The following is a 19345-nucleotide window of genomic DNA, read 5'->3' as shown; positions in this document are numbered from 1 at the left end:
GACGTTTGCACATACCCTAAGGGTTAAAATTTGACCAGCAATTTCTCATTTTTATAACACTATTTTTTTAGGGACCACATCACATTTGAAGTCACTTTGAGAGGTCTATATGATAGAAGGTATCCAAAAGCGACACCATTCTAAAAACTGCACCCCTCAAGGTGCTCAAAAGCACATTGAAGAAGTTTATTAACCCTTCGGGTGCTTCAAAGGAGTTTTTGGATTATTGAAAAAAAATGAACATTTAACTTTTTTTTCGCAAACAATTTACTTCAGATCCATTTTTTTTATTTTACCAAGGGTAACAGGAGAAATTGGAACCAAAAATTGTTGTGCAATTTGTCCTGAGTACGCTGATACCCCACATATGGGGGTAAACCACTGTTTGGGCGCATGGTGTTATGACCTGGTGGTTAGGAGCACCCGACCTGATAGTTAAACTCATACAGGACGAGCTCTGGGATGTGGGTGCTCTGCTGACCGCAAGCCCTAATCCTATCGCACACACTAAAAATAGCCGTGGAGCGCTCCTGACGCTCCCTAGGCGCCTCGTCACAGCCTAAGAGCTAGCTAGCCCTAGAGATAGAAAATAAAGCCCACCTTGCCTCAGAGAAATTCCCCAAAGGAATAGGCAGCCCCCCACATATAATGACTATGAGTAAAGATGAAAGTCACAAACGCAGAAATGAAATAGGTTTCAGCAAAGGGAGGCCAGACTTACTAAATAGACAGAGGATAGGAAAGGAATCTTTGCGGTCAGCACAAAAACCTACAAAAGACCACGCAGAGTGTGCAAAAGGGTCCTCCGCACCGACTCATGGTGTGGAGGGGCCACCCTGCATCCCAGAGCTTCCAGCTAGCAAGACAAAATCAGGATAACCAGCTGGACAAAGAAACAATGAGCAAAAATAACAATAAGGAACTTAGCTTCTGCAGGAGAAGAGAGGTCACCAGGCAGATCCAGGAGCGAACTGAACCAATGCTAAAACATTGACAGCTGGCATGGAGTAACGATCTGAGTGGAGTTAAATAGAGAAGCCAAGCAAAGGATAAACCATGTCACCTGTGTAAGGAACCTCAGAAGCAGCAGCTTCACTCATAGCCACCAGAGGGAGCCCATAGACAGAACTCGCCGAAGTACCATTCAAGACCACAGGAGGGAGTTCGACAACAGAATTCACAACAGTACCCTCCCCTTGAGGAGGGGTCACCGAACCCTCACCAGAGACCCCAGGCTGATCAGGATGAGCCAAATGAAAGGCACAAACAAGATCGGCAGCATGAACATCAGAGGCAAAAACCCAGGAATTATCTTCTTGACCATAACCCTTCCACTTGACCAGGTACTGGAGTTTCCGTCTAGAAACACGAGAATCCAAAATCTTCTCCACCACATACTCCAACTCCCCCTCGACCAACACCGAGGCAGGAGGATCCACGGAGGGAACCATAGGCGCCACAAATCTCCGCAACAATGACCTATGGAACACATTATGGATGGCAAAAGAAGCTGGAAGGTCCAAACGAAATGACACAGGATTAAGAACCTCAGAAATCTTATATGGTCCAGTGAAACTTAGGAGAGGAAACCTTCATAGGAACGTGACGAGATGACAGCCAAACCAAATCCCCAACACGAAGTCGGGGACCAACACAATGCCGGCGGTTAGCGAAACGTTGAGCCTTCTCCTGGGACAATGTCAAATTGTCCACCACGAGTCCAAATCTGCTGCAACCTGTCCACCACCGCATCCACACCAGGACAGTCCGAAGGCTCAACCTGCCCTGAAGAGAAACGAGGATGGAAACCAGAATTGCAGAAAAAAGGAGAAACTAAAGTAGCCGAGCTGGCCCGATTATTAAGGGCAAACTCAGCCAAATGCAAGAAGGACACCCAATCATCCTGATCAGCAGAAACAAAGCATCTCAGATATGTCTCCAAAGTCTGATTAGTTCGTTCGGTTTGGCCATTAGTCTGAGGATGGAAAGCCGAAGAAAAAGACAAATCAATGCCCATCTTAGCACAAAAGGACCGCCAAAACCTCGAAACAAACTGGGAACCTCTGTCCGAGACGATGTTCTCCGGAATGCCATGCAAACGAACCACATGCTGGAAAAACAATGGCACCAAATCAGAGGAGGAAGGCAGTTTAGATAAGGGTACCAAATGGACCATCTTAGAGAAGCGATCACAAACCACCCAAATGACCGACATCTTTTGAGAAACAGGGAGATCAGAAATAAAATCTATGGAAATATGCGTCCAGGGCCTCTTCGGAATCGGCAAGGGCAAAAGCAACCCACTGGCATGAGAACAGCAGGGCTTAGCCCGAGCACAAATCCCACAGGACTGCACAAAAGAACGCACATCCCGTGACAAAGAAGGCCACCAAAAAGATCTAGCCACCAAATCTCTGGTACCAAAGATTCCAGGATGACCAGCCAATACTGAACAATGAATCTCCGAGATAACTCTACCAGTCCATCTATCAGGGACAAACAGTTTCTCCGTAGGACAACGGTCAGGTCTATCAGCCTGAAACTTTTGCAGCACACGCCGCAAATTAGGGGAAATGGCAGACAAAATTACCCCTTCTTTAAGAATACCCGCCGGCTCCGGAACACCCGGAGAGTCAGGCACAAAACTCCTTGACAGGGCATCAGCCTTCACATTCTTAGATCCCGGAAGGTATGAAACCACAAAATCAAAACGGGAGAAAAAGAGCGACCATCGAGCCTGTCTAGGATTCAACCGTTTGGCAGACTCGAGATAAGTCAAATTCTTGTGATACGTCAAGACCACCACGCGATGTTTAGCTCCTTCAAGCCAATGTCGCCACTCCTCGAATGCCCACTTCATGGCCAACAACTCCCGATTGCCCACATCATACTTGCGCTCAGCAGGCAAGAATTTTCTAGAAAAGAAGGCACAGGGTTTCATCACTGAGCCATCAGAACTTCTTTGCGACAAAACAGCCCCTGCTCCAATTTCAGAAGCATCAACCTCCACCTGAAAAGGGAGCGAAACATCTGGCTGACACAACACAGGGGCAGAAGCAAAACGACGCTTCAACTCCTGAAAAGCCGCTACAGCCGCAGAGGACCAATTGACCACATCAGCACCTTTCTTGGTCAAATCAGTCAACGGTTTAGCAATACTGGAAAAGTTAGCGATGAAGCGACGATAAAAATTAGCAAAGCCCAGGAACTTCTGCAAGCTCTTCACAGATGTCGGCTGAGTCCAATCGTAAATGGCCTGAACTTTACCAGGGTCCATCTCGATAGTAGAAGGGGAAAAAATGAAACCCAAAAATGAAACCTTCTGAACTCCAAAGAGACACTTTGACCCCTTCACAAACAAGGAATTTGCACGAAGGACCTGGAACACCATTCTGACCAGCTTCACATGAGACTCCCAATCATCCGAAAAGACCAAAATGTCATCCAAGTATACAATCATGAATCTATCCAGGTACTCTCGGAAGATGTCATGCATAAAGGACTGAAACACAGATGGAGCATTAGAAAGCCCGAATGGCATAACCAGGTACTCAAAATGGCCCTCGGGCGTATTAAATGCTGTTTTCCATTCATCACCCTGTTTAATTCGCACAAGATTATACGCCCCTCGAAGATCTATCTTGGTGAACCAACTAGCCCCCTTAATCCGAGCAAATAAATCAGACAGCAGCGGCAAAAGATACTGAAATTTGACTGTGATCTTATTAAGAAGGCGGTAATCAATACAAGGTCTCAAAGAACCATCCTTCTTGGCCACAAAAAAGAACCCTGCTCTCAATGGTGACGACGACGGACGAATATGACCCTTCTCCAAGGATTCCTTTATATAACTCCGCATAGCGGCGTGCTCTGGCACAGATAAATTAAACAGACGGCTCTTAGGAAACTTACTACCCAGAATTAAATTAATAGCACAGTCGCAATCCCTATGAGGAGGTAGGGCACCAGATTTGGGCTCTTCAAATACATCTCGGTAATCTGATAAAAACTCAGGGACTTCAGAAGGAGTGGAAGGCGAAATTGACAGTAATGGAACATCACCATGTACCCCCTGACAACCCCAGCTGGACACAGACATAGATTTCCAATTCAACACTGGATTATGGACCTGTAGCCATGGCAACCCCAAACGACCACATCATGCAGATTATGCAACACCAAAAAGCGAATATCCTCCTGATGTGCAGGAGCCATGCACATGGTCAATTGAGTCCAGTACTGAGGCTTATTCTTGGCCAAAGGTGTAGTATCAATTCCTCTCAATGGAATATGATACTGCAAGGGCTCCAAGAAAAAACCACAGCGCCTGGCAAACTCCAAGTCCATCAAATTCAGGGCAGCGCCTGAATCCACAAATGCCATTACAGAATAGGATGACAGAGAGCAAATCAGAGTAACGGACAAAAGAAATTTAGACTGTACCATACCAATGGTGGCAGACCTAGTGAACCGCTTAGTGCGCTTAGGACAATCAGAGATAGCATGAGTGGATTCACCACAGTAAAAACACAGCCCATTCCGACGTCTGTGTTCTTGCCGTTCAGCTCTAGTCAAAGTCCTATCACATTGCATAGGCTCAGGCCTATGCTCAGAGAATACCGCCAGATGGTGCACAGCTTTCCGCTCACGCATGCGCCGATCGATCTAAATGGCCAAGGACATAGACCCATTCAGACCAGCAGGCATGGGAAATCCCACCATGACATCCTTAAGGGCTTCAGAAAGACCCTTTCTGAAAATTGCCACCAGGGCACATTCATTCCACTGAGTAAGCACAGACCACTTTCTAAACTTCTGACAGTACACCTCCGCTTCATCCTGACCCTGACACAAAGCCAGCAAGATTTTCTCTGCCTGATCCACTGAATTTGGTTCATCATAAAGCAATCCAAGCGCCAGAAAAAACGCATCTACATCTCGCAATGCAGGATCTCCTGGCGCAAGGGAAAATGCCCAGTCTTGAGGGTCACCACGCAACAAAGAAATTATGATTTTTACTTGTTGAATGGGGTCCCCAGAGGAGCGGGGTTTCAAAGCTAGAAACAGTTTACAATTATTTTTGAAATTCAAGAATCTAGGCTCTAACATAGGATTCTGAACCACAAAATCTTGAATGTTTTGTACCCTTGCAGTGAGATGATCCACACAAGAGGATAGACCGTGAATGTCCATCTCTACACCTGTGTCCTGAACCACCCAAAGGTCTAGGGGAAAAGAAAGACAAAACACAGTGCAAAGAAAAAAAAATGGTCTCAGAAGTCCTCTTATCCCTCTATTGAGATGCATTAATACTTTGGGCCAGCTGTACTGTTATGACCTGGTGGTTAGGAGCACCCGACCTGATAGTTAAACTCATACAGGAAGAGCTCTGGAATGTGGGAGCTCTGCTGACCGCAAGCCCTAATCCTATCGCACACACTAAAAATAGCCGTGGAGCGCTCCTGACGCTCCCTAGGCGCCTCGTCACAGCCTAAGAGCTAGCTAGCCCTAGAGATAGAAAATAAAGCCTAACTTGCCTCAGAGAAATTCCCCAAAGGAATAGGCAGCCCCCCACATATAATGACTGTGAGTAAAGATGAAAGTCACAAACGCAGAAATGAACTAGGTTTCAGCAAAGGGAGGCCAGACTTACTAAATAGACAGAGGATAGGAAAGGAATCTTTGCGGTCAGCACAAAAACCTACAAAAGACCACGCAGAGTGTGCAAAAGGGTTCTCCGCACCGACTCACGTTGCAGAGGGGCCACCCTGCATCACAGAGCTTCCAGCTAGCAAGACAAAATCAGGATAACCAGCTGGACAAAGAAACAATGAGCAAAAATAACAATAAGGAACTTAGCTTCTGCAGGAGAAGACAGGTCACCAGGCAGATCCAGGAGCGAACTGAACCAATGCTAAAACATTGACAGCTGGCATGGAGTAACGATCTGAGTGGAGTTAAATAGAGAAACCAACCAAAGGATAAACCACGTCACCTGTGTAAGGAACCTCAGAAGTAGCAGCTTCACTCATAGCCACCAGAGGGAGCCCATAGACAGAACTCGCCGACGTACCATTCACGACCACAGGAGGGAGATCGACAACAGAATTCACAACAGCATGGCAGAGCTCAGAAAGAAAGGTAGCAGGAGAAATTGGACCCCAAAAGTTGTTTTGGAATTTGTCTTGAGTATCCCATATGTAGGCACTACTACTTTTGAGGCACAGTGCAAAGCTCAGAAGGGAAGAGGTGCCACATTGGAGTTCAGATTTTGCTGGAATGGTTTGAGGGTGCCATGTCATACTGGCAGAGCCCCTGAGGTGCCAGAACAACAGAAACCCCCTATATGTGAACTCATTTTACAAACTACACAGCCCAATTAATTCATCTAGTGGTGCAGGGATCATATTAACACCACATGTGCCTCACAGAATTTTATACCACTTACTGATGAAGAAAGAATAAATTATATTTTTACCACTAAAATTTAGTTTTAGCCCAAGTTTTTATTTTTCTAAGGGCTAATGGGAATTTTTTGCAACAAACTGAAGTGATTTTTTTCCTGAGTGGGTGAATACCCTGCATGAAATCAGGAAATCTTTTTTAGGCACATGCAAAGCTCAGAAGGCAAGGAGCATCAGATTTTACTGTTATGGTTTGCAGGTGCCATGACCCACTAGGAGAGCCCATGAAGTGACAGAACAGCAGAACCCCCCATAAATTACCCCATTTTGCGAACTACATCTCTCAATGAATTCATCTAGGGGTGCAGTGATCATATTTACATCATGGCTGTGTCACAGAATTTTATACCATTGGGCAGTGAAGACAAAATAACTACATTTTTGCCACCAAAATTTAGCTTTAACCAAAGATTTTACATTTTCACACAAGAAGTGGATAAACATGGTACCAAAATTTGTCCCACAATGTCTACTGAATGGGCAATACCCCATATGTTCCTGTACAGTACTACTTAACCATACAGAGACTCGGGAGGAACAGAGCACAATTTGCCTATTCAAGTAAATAAGTCTGTGCATACAGTGCCTTGCGAAAGTATTTGGCCCCCTGGAACTTTTCCACCTTTTCCCACATATCATGCTTCAAACATAAAGATACAAAATGTAAACTTTTGGTGAAGAATCAACAACAAGTGGAGCACAATTGTGAAGTTGAACGAAATTTATTGGTTATTTAAAATTTTTGTGGAAATTCAAAAACTGAAAAGTGGGACGTGCAATATTATTCGGCCCCTTTACTTTCAGTGCAGCAAACTCACTCCAGAAGTTCATTGTGGATGTCTGAATGATCCAATGTTGTCGTAAATGCCTAATGATGATAAATATAATCCTTTGTGTAATCAAGTCTCCGTATAAAAGCATCTGCTCTGTGATAGTCTCAGGGTTCTGTTTGAAGCACAGAGAGCATCATGAAGACCAAGGAACACAACAGGCAGGTCCGTGATACTGTTGTGGAGAAGTTTAAAGCTGGATTTGGATACAAAAATGATTTCCAAAACTATAGAGTTTAAGTCCTCCTATAGAGCGTAAGTCCTCTTTTTCTCTGAAGAGGCAATTTGCATATAAAATTTCCCAGAGGAGCATTGCACGGCGAATCAGCCTCCTTACCTTGACAAGCCAGAGCTGGTATGTCACTCTCCATAAGGGGAAACGTTACCCCTTAGACCCCAGTCCAAAGCCTCTCATCTAGCCAAATTAGTTCTCATACTTCGCACTGATGAGGGCCAACAGCCCGAAACACCATGTCTGCGAATTGAGATACTGATTTGGCTTTTATCCTAAGTCATATTGCACGAATCGTTAAAGGGTTGATTGTGACTTGTAGAATCGCTACTTTTAACAGGTGGCGGTATAGAGTTTAAGTCCTCTTTTTCTCTGAAGAGGCAATTTGCATTTCAAAACTTTAAACATCCCAAGGAGCACTGTGCAAGAGATCATATTGAAATGGAAGGAGTATCATACCACTGCAAATCTATCAAGACCCGGCTGTCCCTCTAAACGTTCATCTCAAACAAGGAGAAGACTGATCAGAGATGCAGCTAAGAGGCCCATGATCAATCTGGATGAACTGCAGAGATCTACAGCTGAGGTGGGACATTCTGTCCATAAGGCAACAATCAGTTGTACACTGCACAAATCTGGACTTTATTGAAGAGTGGCAAGGAGAAAGCCATCTCACAGGGATATCCATAAAAAGTGTTGTTTAAAGTTTGCAACAAGCCACCTGGGAGACACACCAAACATGTGGATCAAGGTGCTCTGGTCAGATGAAACCAATATAGAACTTTCTGGCCACAATGCCAAACCATATGTTTGGCGTAAAGGCAACACAGCTCATCACCCTCAACACACCATCCCCACTGTCGAACATGGTGGTGGCAGCATCATGGTTTGGGCCTGCTTTTCTTCAGCAAGGACAGGGAAGATGGATAAAACTGATGGGAAGATGGATGGAGCCAAATACAGGACCATTCTTGAAGAAAACTTGTTGGAATCTGCAAAAGACCTGAGACTGAGATGGAGATTTGTCTTCCAACAAGACAATGATCCCAAACATAAAGCAAAATCTACAATGGAATGGTTCACAAATAAACGTAGACATCATCTTAGCGTCCAGGCCCTGATGGCCATTTATTTTTGAAAAGGAAAGAAAAGTTTTAAAGATGGTCAAGCAATACCTGGCCAACAAAACCAGTGTGCTCCTTAATTCCTTTGCAACCTTCAGCTATTGGTCTCAAAGCTGTATACTTGGCATGAGCTGTTGCTCTATGGCTTGGATTTGTTGCGATGCCCTGCCACTAACATTTTGAGTGAGTTTTTAATGGGGGTTTCAAAACAGACAGGCGCTTTTGCTTACAGGTTCGCTCTGATAAAAATTAACAAAGCTTGGATTAGCCCCAACTTTTTCTCACCATCAGATGACAGCCGCACATAAAGTGTTTTTAATCTTCAATATTTGAATGAGGCCTACCACTTGTTGACTTCAAGTGTTTATGGATGACTGGATGACCCTACTTATAATTTTGTCTTTATTAGAGTGCGAGTACATTAACTGCTGTAGCACCCGCATCTCTTCCTGCAATCCATCTCTCCCTGCAGAGACATCAGCATAGTCACTGCCGAGGCTCCAGTCCTGTACCTTGCGGGTCTGCGTGCACTCCTAGCAGGTCTCCAGGCACTGTGCTTAGAGTGCACAAGCACACACTTCCTCTTTCTTAAAGGGGCCTCTAAAGTGTCCCCAGCCGATAGCTGGAGGTCTCTTACTATTTAATGCGCCTTTTCCAACATGGAGGTGCCTGTGCCATGTTGTGATTTTGTTCCTAACACGCTTGTCGATTCTCAGGTCCCAGTACTTGCATCTCAGCCTGATGCACTCACCAGCACTTCCTTCAATGGCAACCGAGCCTGCTGCACCCTCCAGTGCTTCTTTCAACAGCAGCTGAGTCTGCAGCACCCGCCAATGCTTCCTTCAATGGCAGCCAAGCCAGCTGCACCTGCCCGTACTTTACTCAATGGCAGCCGAGGCAGCTGCACCCGCCAGTGTTTACATCGACAGCTGAGCCAGCTACACCTGTCAGTGCTCTCCTCAATGGCAACCAAGCCTGCTGCACCCACCAGTGCTTCCATCAATGGCAGCCGAGCCAGCTGCAATTGCCAGTGCCCACATCTATGGCAGCTGAGCCTGCTGCACCCGCCTGTGCTCACCTCTCCATCAGACCATTCTGTCTGCACCTGTGGCTCCTGTCATTTTCTCTGCCTGTCTGCATCTGTTAGACATTTCCCCGGGTCATCACAGGTACCCGTTCCTAGGGGTCAGCTGCAATTTACCTAGGTCAGTCCTGGAGTAGCACCTGAATCGCCTTCCTTGTCTCCCCATGGACCTCAGTGTCGTTAGAAGCTGCATGTCCGTGGTCAGATTGGGTGAGGCTCCTAGTAACGCCCCTCCAGGTCATCCTTGGGCTTTGGCACAGTGGTTCCACCACCCAACCCATTACAACTACACTGTCAACATATTTTAATGAGACCTCTGGTTGTTGCCTTCAAGGGTCTATGAATGAGCCTTCTTATAATATTATCCTGGCTTTCTACTGTGTCTAGAGCCTAAATGAGCATAGGAGTAACACAACTACACTTTTTTCACAATATTTGAATGGGGTACTAAATTTGGTGCCTTCAAGGGTGTATTGATGACCCTGCTTGTAATTTTTGGCAGTCTTTGCAGTGTACAAATACTTTTTTGTGTAGGAGGACCACAACTATACTTTGTTCAGAATATTTGATTGATGTACTATATTTGGTCTATTCAAGGGTGTTTGGATGACCCTGCTTGTAATTTTTGGCAGACTTTGCAGATAATGCATAGCCTTTATGAGTCTAGGAGTACCACTAAATGATAATTTGAATAAAATGTGTATGAGGCCCTCCTTTATGAATTTTGTTTAAATTGTTATTTTAAAAAAAAATTGCCTCATATACAAGTGATTATACAGGAAAGAATGTTTCTTATCATTTTTTTCCTGTAAACTCCGGCTTATCATCGATTTTTGAAGAATTTATTTCAGTCCTCAAAGGGGTTTCCACTACTTGGGCAACCCTTTTTTAAACTAAATGTTCAGTCATTGTCCCCTCCCATGCCGGTGCTGTTCCCACAGTGTCGGCATTCATTCTCCTCAGGACTGTGATGCGATGTTGTGACATGTGATGGCGCCCAGTCAGTGCTGGCGCCACTGTCCCCGCCTTCATATGAACTGAACATGAAGAGGAGGACTGCAGCTCATCCCAGACTTCCTCTTCAGGTTCAGCTTGTCTGAAGGCTGAGACAGTGACCTCGGCGCTGATTGGGTGCTGAGCATCACATGTAATTGCACCGCATCACAGTCCCAGGACCACGAGTGCAGACACGACTGGAACAGAGCCGACACAGGATGTGAGTAGACTCTATATTATTTTATTGGAGCCTAACATTTAGTTAAAATAGGCATTGCCTTAGTAGTGGAAACTTCTTTAGAGTGGAGTAAAAGTGTGACACCACTCAGCAGCGACTTGGGAGTCAGATGGTTCTTCGTGCTGTTCTCCTTACATTCAGCACTTTTTCCATCTATTTAAACATTTTCACTGCTTCCCAGACCTCCTTGTAAGGTCTGCTGGAAAATTGCTTGGATTTCCCTTTGACTCCCATTATACTTGTTATGTGAAACTAGCATCCGAAAATTAGAAATTGCTCGGTTCAAGTAACGAGCATTTGAGTATTTTAGTGCTCGCTCATCTCTACTGTTCACCTAAAGAAACCATCTAACTTTGAAGGAGCTGAAACCACTTGCCTAGAGAAATGGGCAAAAATCCAAGGAGCAATAAGTGGAAAACTCAGAGAGCTATCCAAAGCAACTTGCAGCTATAATTGTGGCAAAAGGAAGCTCTATAAAGTCCTGACTTTAGGGGAGTGAATAGTTATGCACACTGAGGTTTTCACTAATTTTGTCCTATTTGTTGTTTGTTTCACAATAAAAAGAAAACCAAAAGGTCACAGTTATAGGCATGTTCTTTAACCTCTTTCTGACCTCGGACGGGATAGTACTTCCAAGGTCAGAACCTCCGCTTTGATGTGGGCTCTGGCGGTGGTGTCTATGAACTCGTAATGACCAGAAGAATTAAAGTCGCAGATCAGTTTTAGCATTTAGTGAACCTAGCAAAAAAGCCAAACAAAAAACAAGTGTGGGATTGCACTTTTCTTTGCAATTTCACCGCACTTGGAATTTTTTCCCGTTTTCTAGCACATGACATACTAAAACCAATGAAACAAATTGTCCCGCAAAAAATAAGCCCTCACATGGCCATATTGATGGAAAAATAAAAAAGCTATGGCTCTGGGAAGGAGGGGAGCCAAAATTGAAAATGCAAAACCAAAAAAAGCTGGGGTCATGAAGGGGGTTAAATTAACTGACACAAAGCCCTAAAAAAACAGTAAAATTCCAGGTTGAGAGGTAGCAAAGACAATCAAGCCTGAGAGTGACTGTCAGGTGTAGATGTTGGCGAGACTAACTATATAACTGCTACATTATTAGGCTGCCGTCACACTAGCAGTATTTGGTCAGTATTTTATATCAGTATTTGTAAGCCAAAATCAGGAGTGGAACAATTAGAGGAAAAGTATAATAGAAACACGTCACCACTTCTGCATTTATCACCCACTCCTGGTTTTGGCTTACAGATACTGGTGTAAAATACTGACCAAATACTGCTAGTGTGACGGCAGCCTTAGATGTACTACTGCCCAAATGTGGCTGACTTTAAACACGATTTCTCTAAAACAAACACCTAACCATTATAAAATACAAATTACTGTTTCTAAACTTACCTGGTATAGTCTGGAAAAACCACCAGTAATATTTTTGTGGAATTTCAGACCTTGAAAAAAATAAATTTTTATAAAATGTGTTAAGTAAATATTTTTTTGTTCATTGAAATTAAATGAGCTGTTCTCATAGTCACATTTTTATGGCAATTTTTTTTATTAAATCAAATTGAGAAACATAAAGAAAAACTTGAAAATATTCAATTAAATTTGATAAAAACTACAGTACATAGTCCTAAACCCAGCATCTCCCATATCTAATATATTTTGTCACCTTAATATATATGACATATTGACTTAAATGAACCCCTTCACAATAAGGCTTAGGGTATGTGCACACGTCGCAGGTTTGCCTGCAGAATTTTTTGCACAGGATCTACACCTCTTAGCAGAAAACACAGGTAAAAATCCACGAGTCTTTGATGCATTTTTTATGAGGATTTGATGCTTTTTTTCATGCGGATTTGTAAGCATTTTTGTAACCTAAATAAAGATCTATTGTTTTAAAAAAAATTATAATTGTGATGTAATTTCTTTGTCCAACCTCTTAATTTACATACTCCATGAAAAAATAATGTTTACACACACAGATAGATAGATAGATAGATAGATAGATAGATAGATAAATAGATAGAAAAAATAGTACATAAATAGTTAAAGACACACACACAAAATCTGCACGCAATATCTTTTAAAAAAATGGCATGGGCCCACGCAATTTTCTGCGCCAGAGAGAGAAAGTTGATGGCCGAGGGCCAATATGTCTACCTGGGAAGGGTACAAAAAAATGACGTGGGGTCCCCTATAATTTATAGCCAGAAAGGCTACGCAGACAGCTGCGGGCTGAGATTCATAGCCTAGAAAGGGGCCATGGTTATTGGCCCCCCTTGGCTAAAAATACCAGCACCCAGCCGCCCCAATTCTGGCACTTAGCTTCTCTTTTCCCACTGCCCTGTAGCGGTGGCATATGGGGTAATAAGGGGTTAATGTCACCTTTGTATTGTAAGGTGACATCAAACACAAATACTCCCTGTTCTGATGCAGTCCATTTAATAGCGAGTGTCCCATGACGATCTCCCTTGGAGAGTTGTCACATCTGCAGTTGTCACCTCTCTATAGGGCCTCCGATGACACACTGACCGGAGATAACCCTCCCGCAGTGTATCATCTGAGTTCACTTTACGGCACTACAGCCATGAGAAAAATCTTCATGCTGTAGTGCCGCAAGTCACTGATTAACTAAGGTGACCTGTCGGCGGCGGAGTGATACAGTGTGGAGGATTATCTCCTTCATTGTATCACTGGAACCCCTGGAGAGCCGTCGCATCTGCTGATGTGACAGCTCTCCATGGGAGATCATCGTGGGACAATTGTTATTAATTGGATTACATCGGGCACAGGGAGTATACAGTTGGGTTAATTATTTTAACTTTATTTTCAAATGATCGATGGCTTTGGGGATTATGTGTATATGGTAGGTATGTACTATATGTGTACTGTATGTGTTTTTTCTAACATTTAACACATTAGTCGGATGATGGGACTACTTTCCCATCATTGGCTAATGGTGTCACTGTAGCAGGCATAGCCGGATGAGACTAATAGTCCCATTGGACGATGCTTGCCTACACACATGTAGAAAAGCCGCGGAGACACCATCACGTGTTTCTCAACACAAGCAATAAATAGCCAGGTCTTTCACCGGGAAGGAAAAACCACGGGAAGGGCAGCATCCAAAAAGGAAAACCACCTATGCCAAAACATGGTATCCATCCACAGACAGATGTTTTGGGGTATTTGCCCCTCATCAATGTGGAGTAGGAAACTGGCTATTAGGAGCAGTGCCCAGTAAAAGGACTATAAACATAAGGATGAATGACCTCGGGGAGATCAAAACATCCAACACCACGGAGACACCATCACGTGTTTCTTAACGCAGTGATGCATTGAGAAACACGTGATGGTGTCTCCGCGGTGTTGGATGCCTACACACAGACACACACATAAACACACACACAGCCCCGCACACACTCACACATAGACACAGATTCACGCAGACATCGGCACACACACATACACGCAAATACCGGCACACACACATACACACACATAACTCTGCCCACACACTTCCCTCCTTCCAATCTTGCAGGCACATCTGCAGCAAATCCGCGGATCTTTTTTACATCTGCGGTTTTGCTGCGGATGTGCCTGACTCAATGGAAGTCAATGAGTGCAGAAATGCTGCAGATCCTCAAAAACAATTGGCAAAAAAATGCTGCGTTTCTGCGTGGATTTTACCACAGCATTTGCACAACAAATCTCCATTTCCCATAGATTAAAAATGGCTGCACACTACACTGTAGATTTGATGCAAACCCCTGCGGCCAAAAACGCTGTGAATTCGCATCTAAAACTGCAATGTGTGCACATAACCTTATACACCCATTCTTTATGGAAACTTTTTTCAACAATGTAATTGATATTATGTGTTTTAAGGGGCATAGCCAGGACTTCCACAAAAACAAAAAATGTGCCTAAGGACTAACAGGCAGGTTGTTGCTACTTAGCTGCCTGTTGTGCATGGTACTATTCTTCCCCAGCACAGGGCAGTCAGAGATGGCTCCTGTCGTTGATTCACCTGCCTCTGCTGACACCACATCAACAGAGTGGCTGCTTCTTTTCCATTCTGCTTTCTCGAGGGGGCGGGACTTCAAAGTCATTCTGATTGACTGCCAGGAATCCGTTAATCAGAATGACATTGGAAGTCCCGCCTTCTCAACAGTGTGGAACAGAATATACAGTTCTGTCGATGTGATGTCAACAGAGGCAGCTAAATCACTGGTAGGAGTGTGCTGGAAAAAAACGGCGCTGTGCACAACAGATATGTAGGTATCAACTACCTGCCTGTTAGTGCTTAGGCACATTTTTTGTTTCTCAGAAAATCAATGATATGCCCTTTAATGTACTGTCCACACAATAGCTAAAAAATTAAATATAAGCCAGCACCTATAAAGAAATGCTTATTTTTTACGTATTTTCCTCAGAGTTTTCTTCTTAACTGACTTTTAGCTCAGCTCTAGTAAAGTAGAGCTTATATTTGTGCCTAAAGTTCATCCATGACGCCAACAGATAGGCTGGAGTAGACTGAGACACACCTACTGTTGTATCATTGGTCCAAGTTGCTGCTCTTTCCCTCCCCCCTACAGCTCTGCCTCCTTAGATTGGTTGTTGAATATACACAGGAGCCCAGCATAAGCTTACCTGGAAATCAGTGCAAGTAGTGTTGATATTCATCACAGAAAGTGCAGAATAATTAAAAAGTACTGGCTATAAAATCACCATTGAGAATTGGATAAATATCACGGAACTGTTGCACATACAGTATATGGGGGCCCAGGATACCTAATATGATCAAACTGTGGGAGTCACTTAAAGGTGTTCAAGCTATATACATATTTATGGTTCAGTTTCCCTATCCAGCATAATAAAATAAGTGTTTAATCGGAGTGTACAAAACTATATTCACACTGTCCGTATTTGGTCAGTACTTTACCTCAGTAATTGTAAGCCAAAACCAGGAGTGGAACAATCAAAGGAAAATGTAACAGAAACACGTCACCACTTCTGTATTTTTATCCACTCCTGGTCTTTGGTTGCAAATACTCACCAAACACTAAACGTCTGATCATGGCCTCAAGTTGTTCATACACTTGAGACAACTGTTTGCTGAAGATTTCTCCTGCAGACAACTGTTTGCTGAATATTTCTTCTGCAGACAGCTGTTTGCAGACTCAACCATACACATACACACTCAGCTGGGCATTCAAGTGTTTTCAATAGGGAGAGAAGAGGTAAAAAACTAAATATTAGATTGGGAGTTAAAATTCCAACTGTCAAATCCTTGTCTTCCCTAACATCATCTGTCTGGGAAGAGTCAGGAGAACCCTATATACATCAGATTGATGGCCAGTATAGCCCAAATTGGTGGGTTTAGACAGCTTTCATTTAATAAAATTAACATGTATAGGGTAATTATGAGCAGTTTGTAGGAAATTAATGTATGTACTGTATTGAAGACACATTTTTTGCATTTCTGCTTTTGAAGAAACATAACATTATTAACTTACCCATCATCTATAAAAACTTTCGGAAAGATGCAGGAAAGGGTACTTAGAGGAGTGATGGAAAACATATAAATGTTAACTGCATGGCCAACACTATGGAGAACTGCAAGACAAGGAAGCAACAGTAGCAAATAATACATTTTCAGAACAGTATTAAAACCTTACAGTGGGCATTACGATTTATAAAGAGAAAACACAGTAGATTGACAATAAATGGCTTCACCAAACAACTAACCAGGTGTGGAGAAAAAGTTTTGGTGTTATCATTCATATTCTCTGAAAAAAGGATAAGAAAGCAAAAATTCTGTCGGGGTTTATAAACTTTTGAGCACAACTGTATATACTGTATATACACACCTACAGTTATTTCTATTTTCTAGCTGATATACAGCTCTGGCAAAAATTAAGAGACCACTGCAGAGTTTTATAAAAATCAGCTTCTCTACATGTTTGTCAGCCATTCCATTCCAGTGTCAGTTGATTTCCAACCAGAGGACACCTCATTCTACTTAATGTGCTTCTGATTAGGCGAGCGCCTGAACCAAATCTTATTTAACGAAGGAAAGTATACAAAACCCTGCTGTGGTGTTCACAATCCTCTTGCTATAGGACAAGCTGGATGGCAAAACAAGTGCTAGTAATATCCCAAAAGTAATAGGAATGAAAAAATAACTTTGAGGCATACGTTGCAGAATTGGCATGCGTTTTCCTGCTAAACACTGGCGTTTTACAAGCGTAATTAGCTTGCAGAATGCTAGCGCTTTCCAAGTGATCTGTAGCATCACTTGGAAAACTGATTGACAGATTGGTCACACTTGTCAAGCATTGTATTCATTTCTTATCTGTTTATTTTCTAAATACGTTACACATCGTAATAAGAATATCATTACTAACCTGTTAATATAACAGCGGTTTTTGCAATAAGTCGGTGAAAATCCACTGCAGCATCAAAAGGAATATATTGATTTAAGAACGTCTCTCTTAGAAAAGTGATGAGATTGCGACACATAGTGAGCAGTATGTAGGAAAATATAAATGAGATACTAGCAGCTGTTCCTCTGGACACAATGATACCTGGTAATGTTACTTCACCGATGCCTGTATGGTGGGACTCGAAAGCGTAATCTGCAAGGGATAATAGCTTAATGTTTATTGTATCACTTGAACAAAAGTACAATTTACAGGAGAGTTCTCATCATGGATGTGTCCTCATCCATGTGCCTAAAGTATCTCAAGAATGGAGCCCTAACCTGTGCTGGCATTAATGCCGAGGTGGCCTTGCATGTTTAGCTCCCTCATTTCATTTGTATGGGTGTTCGGAAAATAATTACGGTAAGACAATAGCCTGGCAATTTTTCAAACTCCCTTATGAGTGAGCGGAGTGGTTTAGTCATGCACAGCCACTTCTTCATTCACGGCAGGTAAAGACAAGTCTCTATTTTCTAGAAAAACCTAGCTCTTAACAGATTACTTTTGTCTGTCACTGGAAAAGCAGGAAATACTAGAATTGTACAGGAGGATCTGAGCAGTAGGTGAAAGCTACTCTACATGCGTATCCATGTAGCAAAGAGTACCTTAACTACACTATTATAAGCAATCTGAAGAACATCAAGGCATTTCATATGCATTCTGTTTAGCTGCCCTTAATTTTTTTTAATGTATAAAGTAAGAACAATTATGTATACTATAACATGAAGCAATTGGCAGTAAATTTTTAGCTTAAAAATGAAATATATATATTATAGAGTACCTGTTATGAAATTTCACATATTGAACTGGACACACAAAGTAATAGTATCTGCAGAGTGGAATAAAGCATTTTTTTAAAGTTTCACCTCTCTGCTGTGGAAATATTAGCAATCAAAATATTTGGCAACTAATGAGTTAACTTTTGTTAAGTCCAGGTGGCTGTTATCAGAGAAAGCAAAGTACATGCACCCTATGAGAACTGTATGATGCTGACCAATTCTAAGCAGGCAGTGGCACACTGAAGAATGAAGAACATGCCCCAAACAAAGCTTAGAGCAGGTTTCTCAGTAAGTGAGATGAAATGATACAGCTCTGATCTCCTAGTCTACCTTTGTGTATGATTAGAATGTAGGGATGGGAGGACTCGAACATTAAAGTTCGAGGTCCGTATCCAACACCTAGTGTCCGCGCGCTGACCCCAAACACAGACTTCACTCTAAAGCCTATGTTCATTTTGGGTTTGGCCGCCTGAACATCTGGGGTTTTCCAAGCTGTGTGAAAGTGCAAGAAACACCGGCTCTGATCGGCGGTAAGCTCATTCTCCTGTGGTTTTCAGCCTGGATGGTTGCATCTTGGCACCATCCAGGTTGTAAGTCATTTATTGCAAATATTGATTACAGTATGGGAAAGAGTTTCAGAGAGGTGAGGGTTATGGTTGTTTTTTATTTTTGTTTTTTACAGGAGACCAGGGCTTTAATGAAATAGGCATTAGGTGAGTATTATTGTTGTTTATTATTTTCTGTTTTATACAGGGGACAAGGGCTTCAATGGAAGGGGCATAAGGTGCTTGTACCTTTGTTTGCTATTTTAAAATAAATTTGTAAAACAGTGTGTCTTTTTATTTCAAATAAAGGACTTTATACTGGCTGTGTGTTTATTTACAATAAGACAATATGATTAGTAATGGATAGGTGACTTATAGACACCTCTCCATTACTAAGCTGTGGGCTTGATGTCAACTGACAACACAAAGGTGTCATCAACCCCACAAATATTACTCCACTTGCCACCTCCAGAGAGCAAGTGGGAAGAGCCACGCAATGTGCCACAATAGGCACATCTAATAGATGCACCATTTCTGGAGCGGCTGCAAGCTG

The 19345-nt window shown here is 42.9% G+C and overlaps 1 protein-coding gene across 3 annotated transcripts in view; it reads right to left on the bottom strand.

Moving 5' to 3' along the window:
• The window catches only part of DUOX1 (dual oxidase 1), a 280203-nt gene that overhangs the window by 51125 nt on the left and 209733 nt on the right, over nt 1–19345 (bottom strand). For all 3 annotated transcript variants that reach the window (XM_069765805.1, XM_069765807.1, XM_069765808.1), the window contains 3 exons: nt 17394–17624; nt 16503–16602; nt 12379–12428 (listed from right to left, as the gene is read on the bottom strand). In XM_069765805.1, coding sequence (XP_069621906.1) covers nt 12379–12428; nt 16503–16602; nt 17394–17624 — 381 coding nt within the window. The remainder of the gene's footprint in view (nt 1–12378; nt 12429–16502; nt 16603–17393; nt 17625–19345) is intronic.

Source organism: Ranitomeya imitator, chromosome 4 (genome assembly GCF_032444005.1).
Source record: "Ranitomeya imitator isolate aRanImi1 chromosome 4, aRanImi1.pri, whole genome shotgun sequence".
NCBI lineage: Eukaryota > Metazoa > Chordata > Amphibia > Anura > Dendrobatidae > Ranitomeya > Ranitomeya imitator.
The sequence above is the reverse complement of the archived record's forward strand: the minus strand, read 5'-3'. Positions and strand labels throughout refer to the sequence as shown.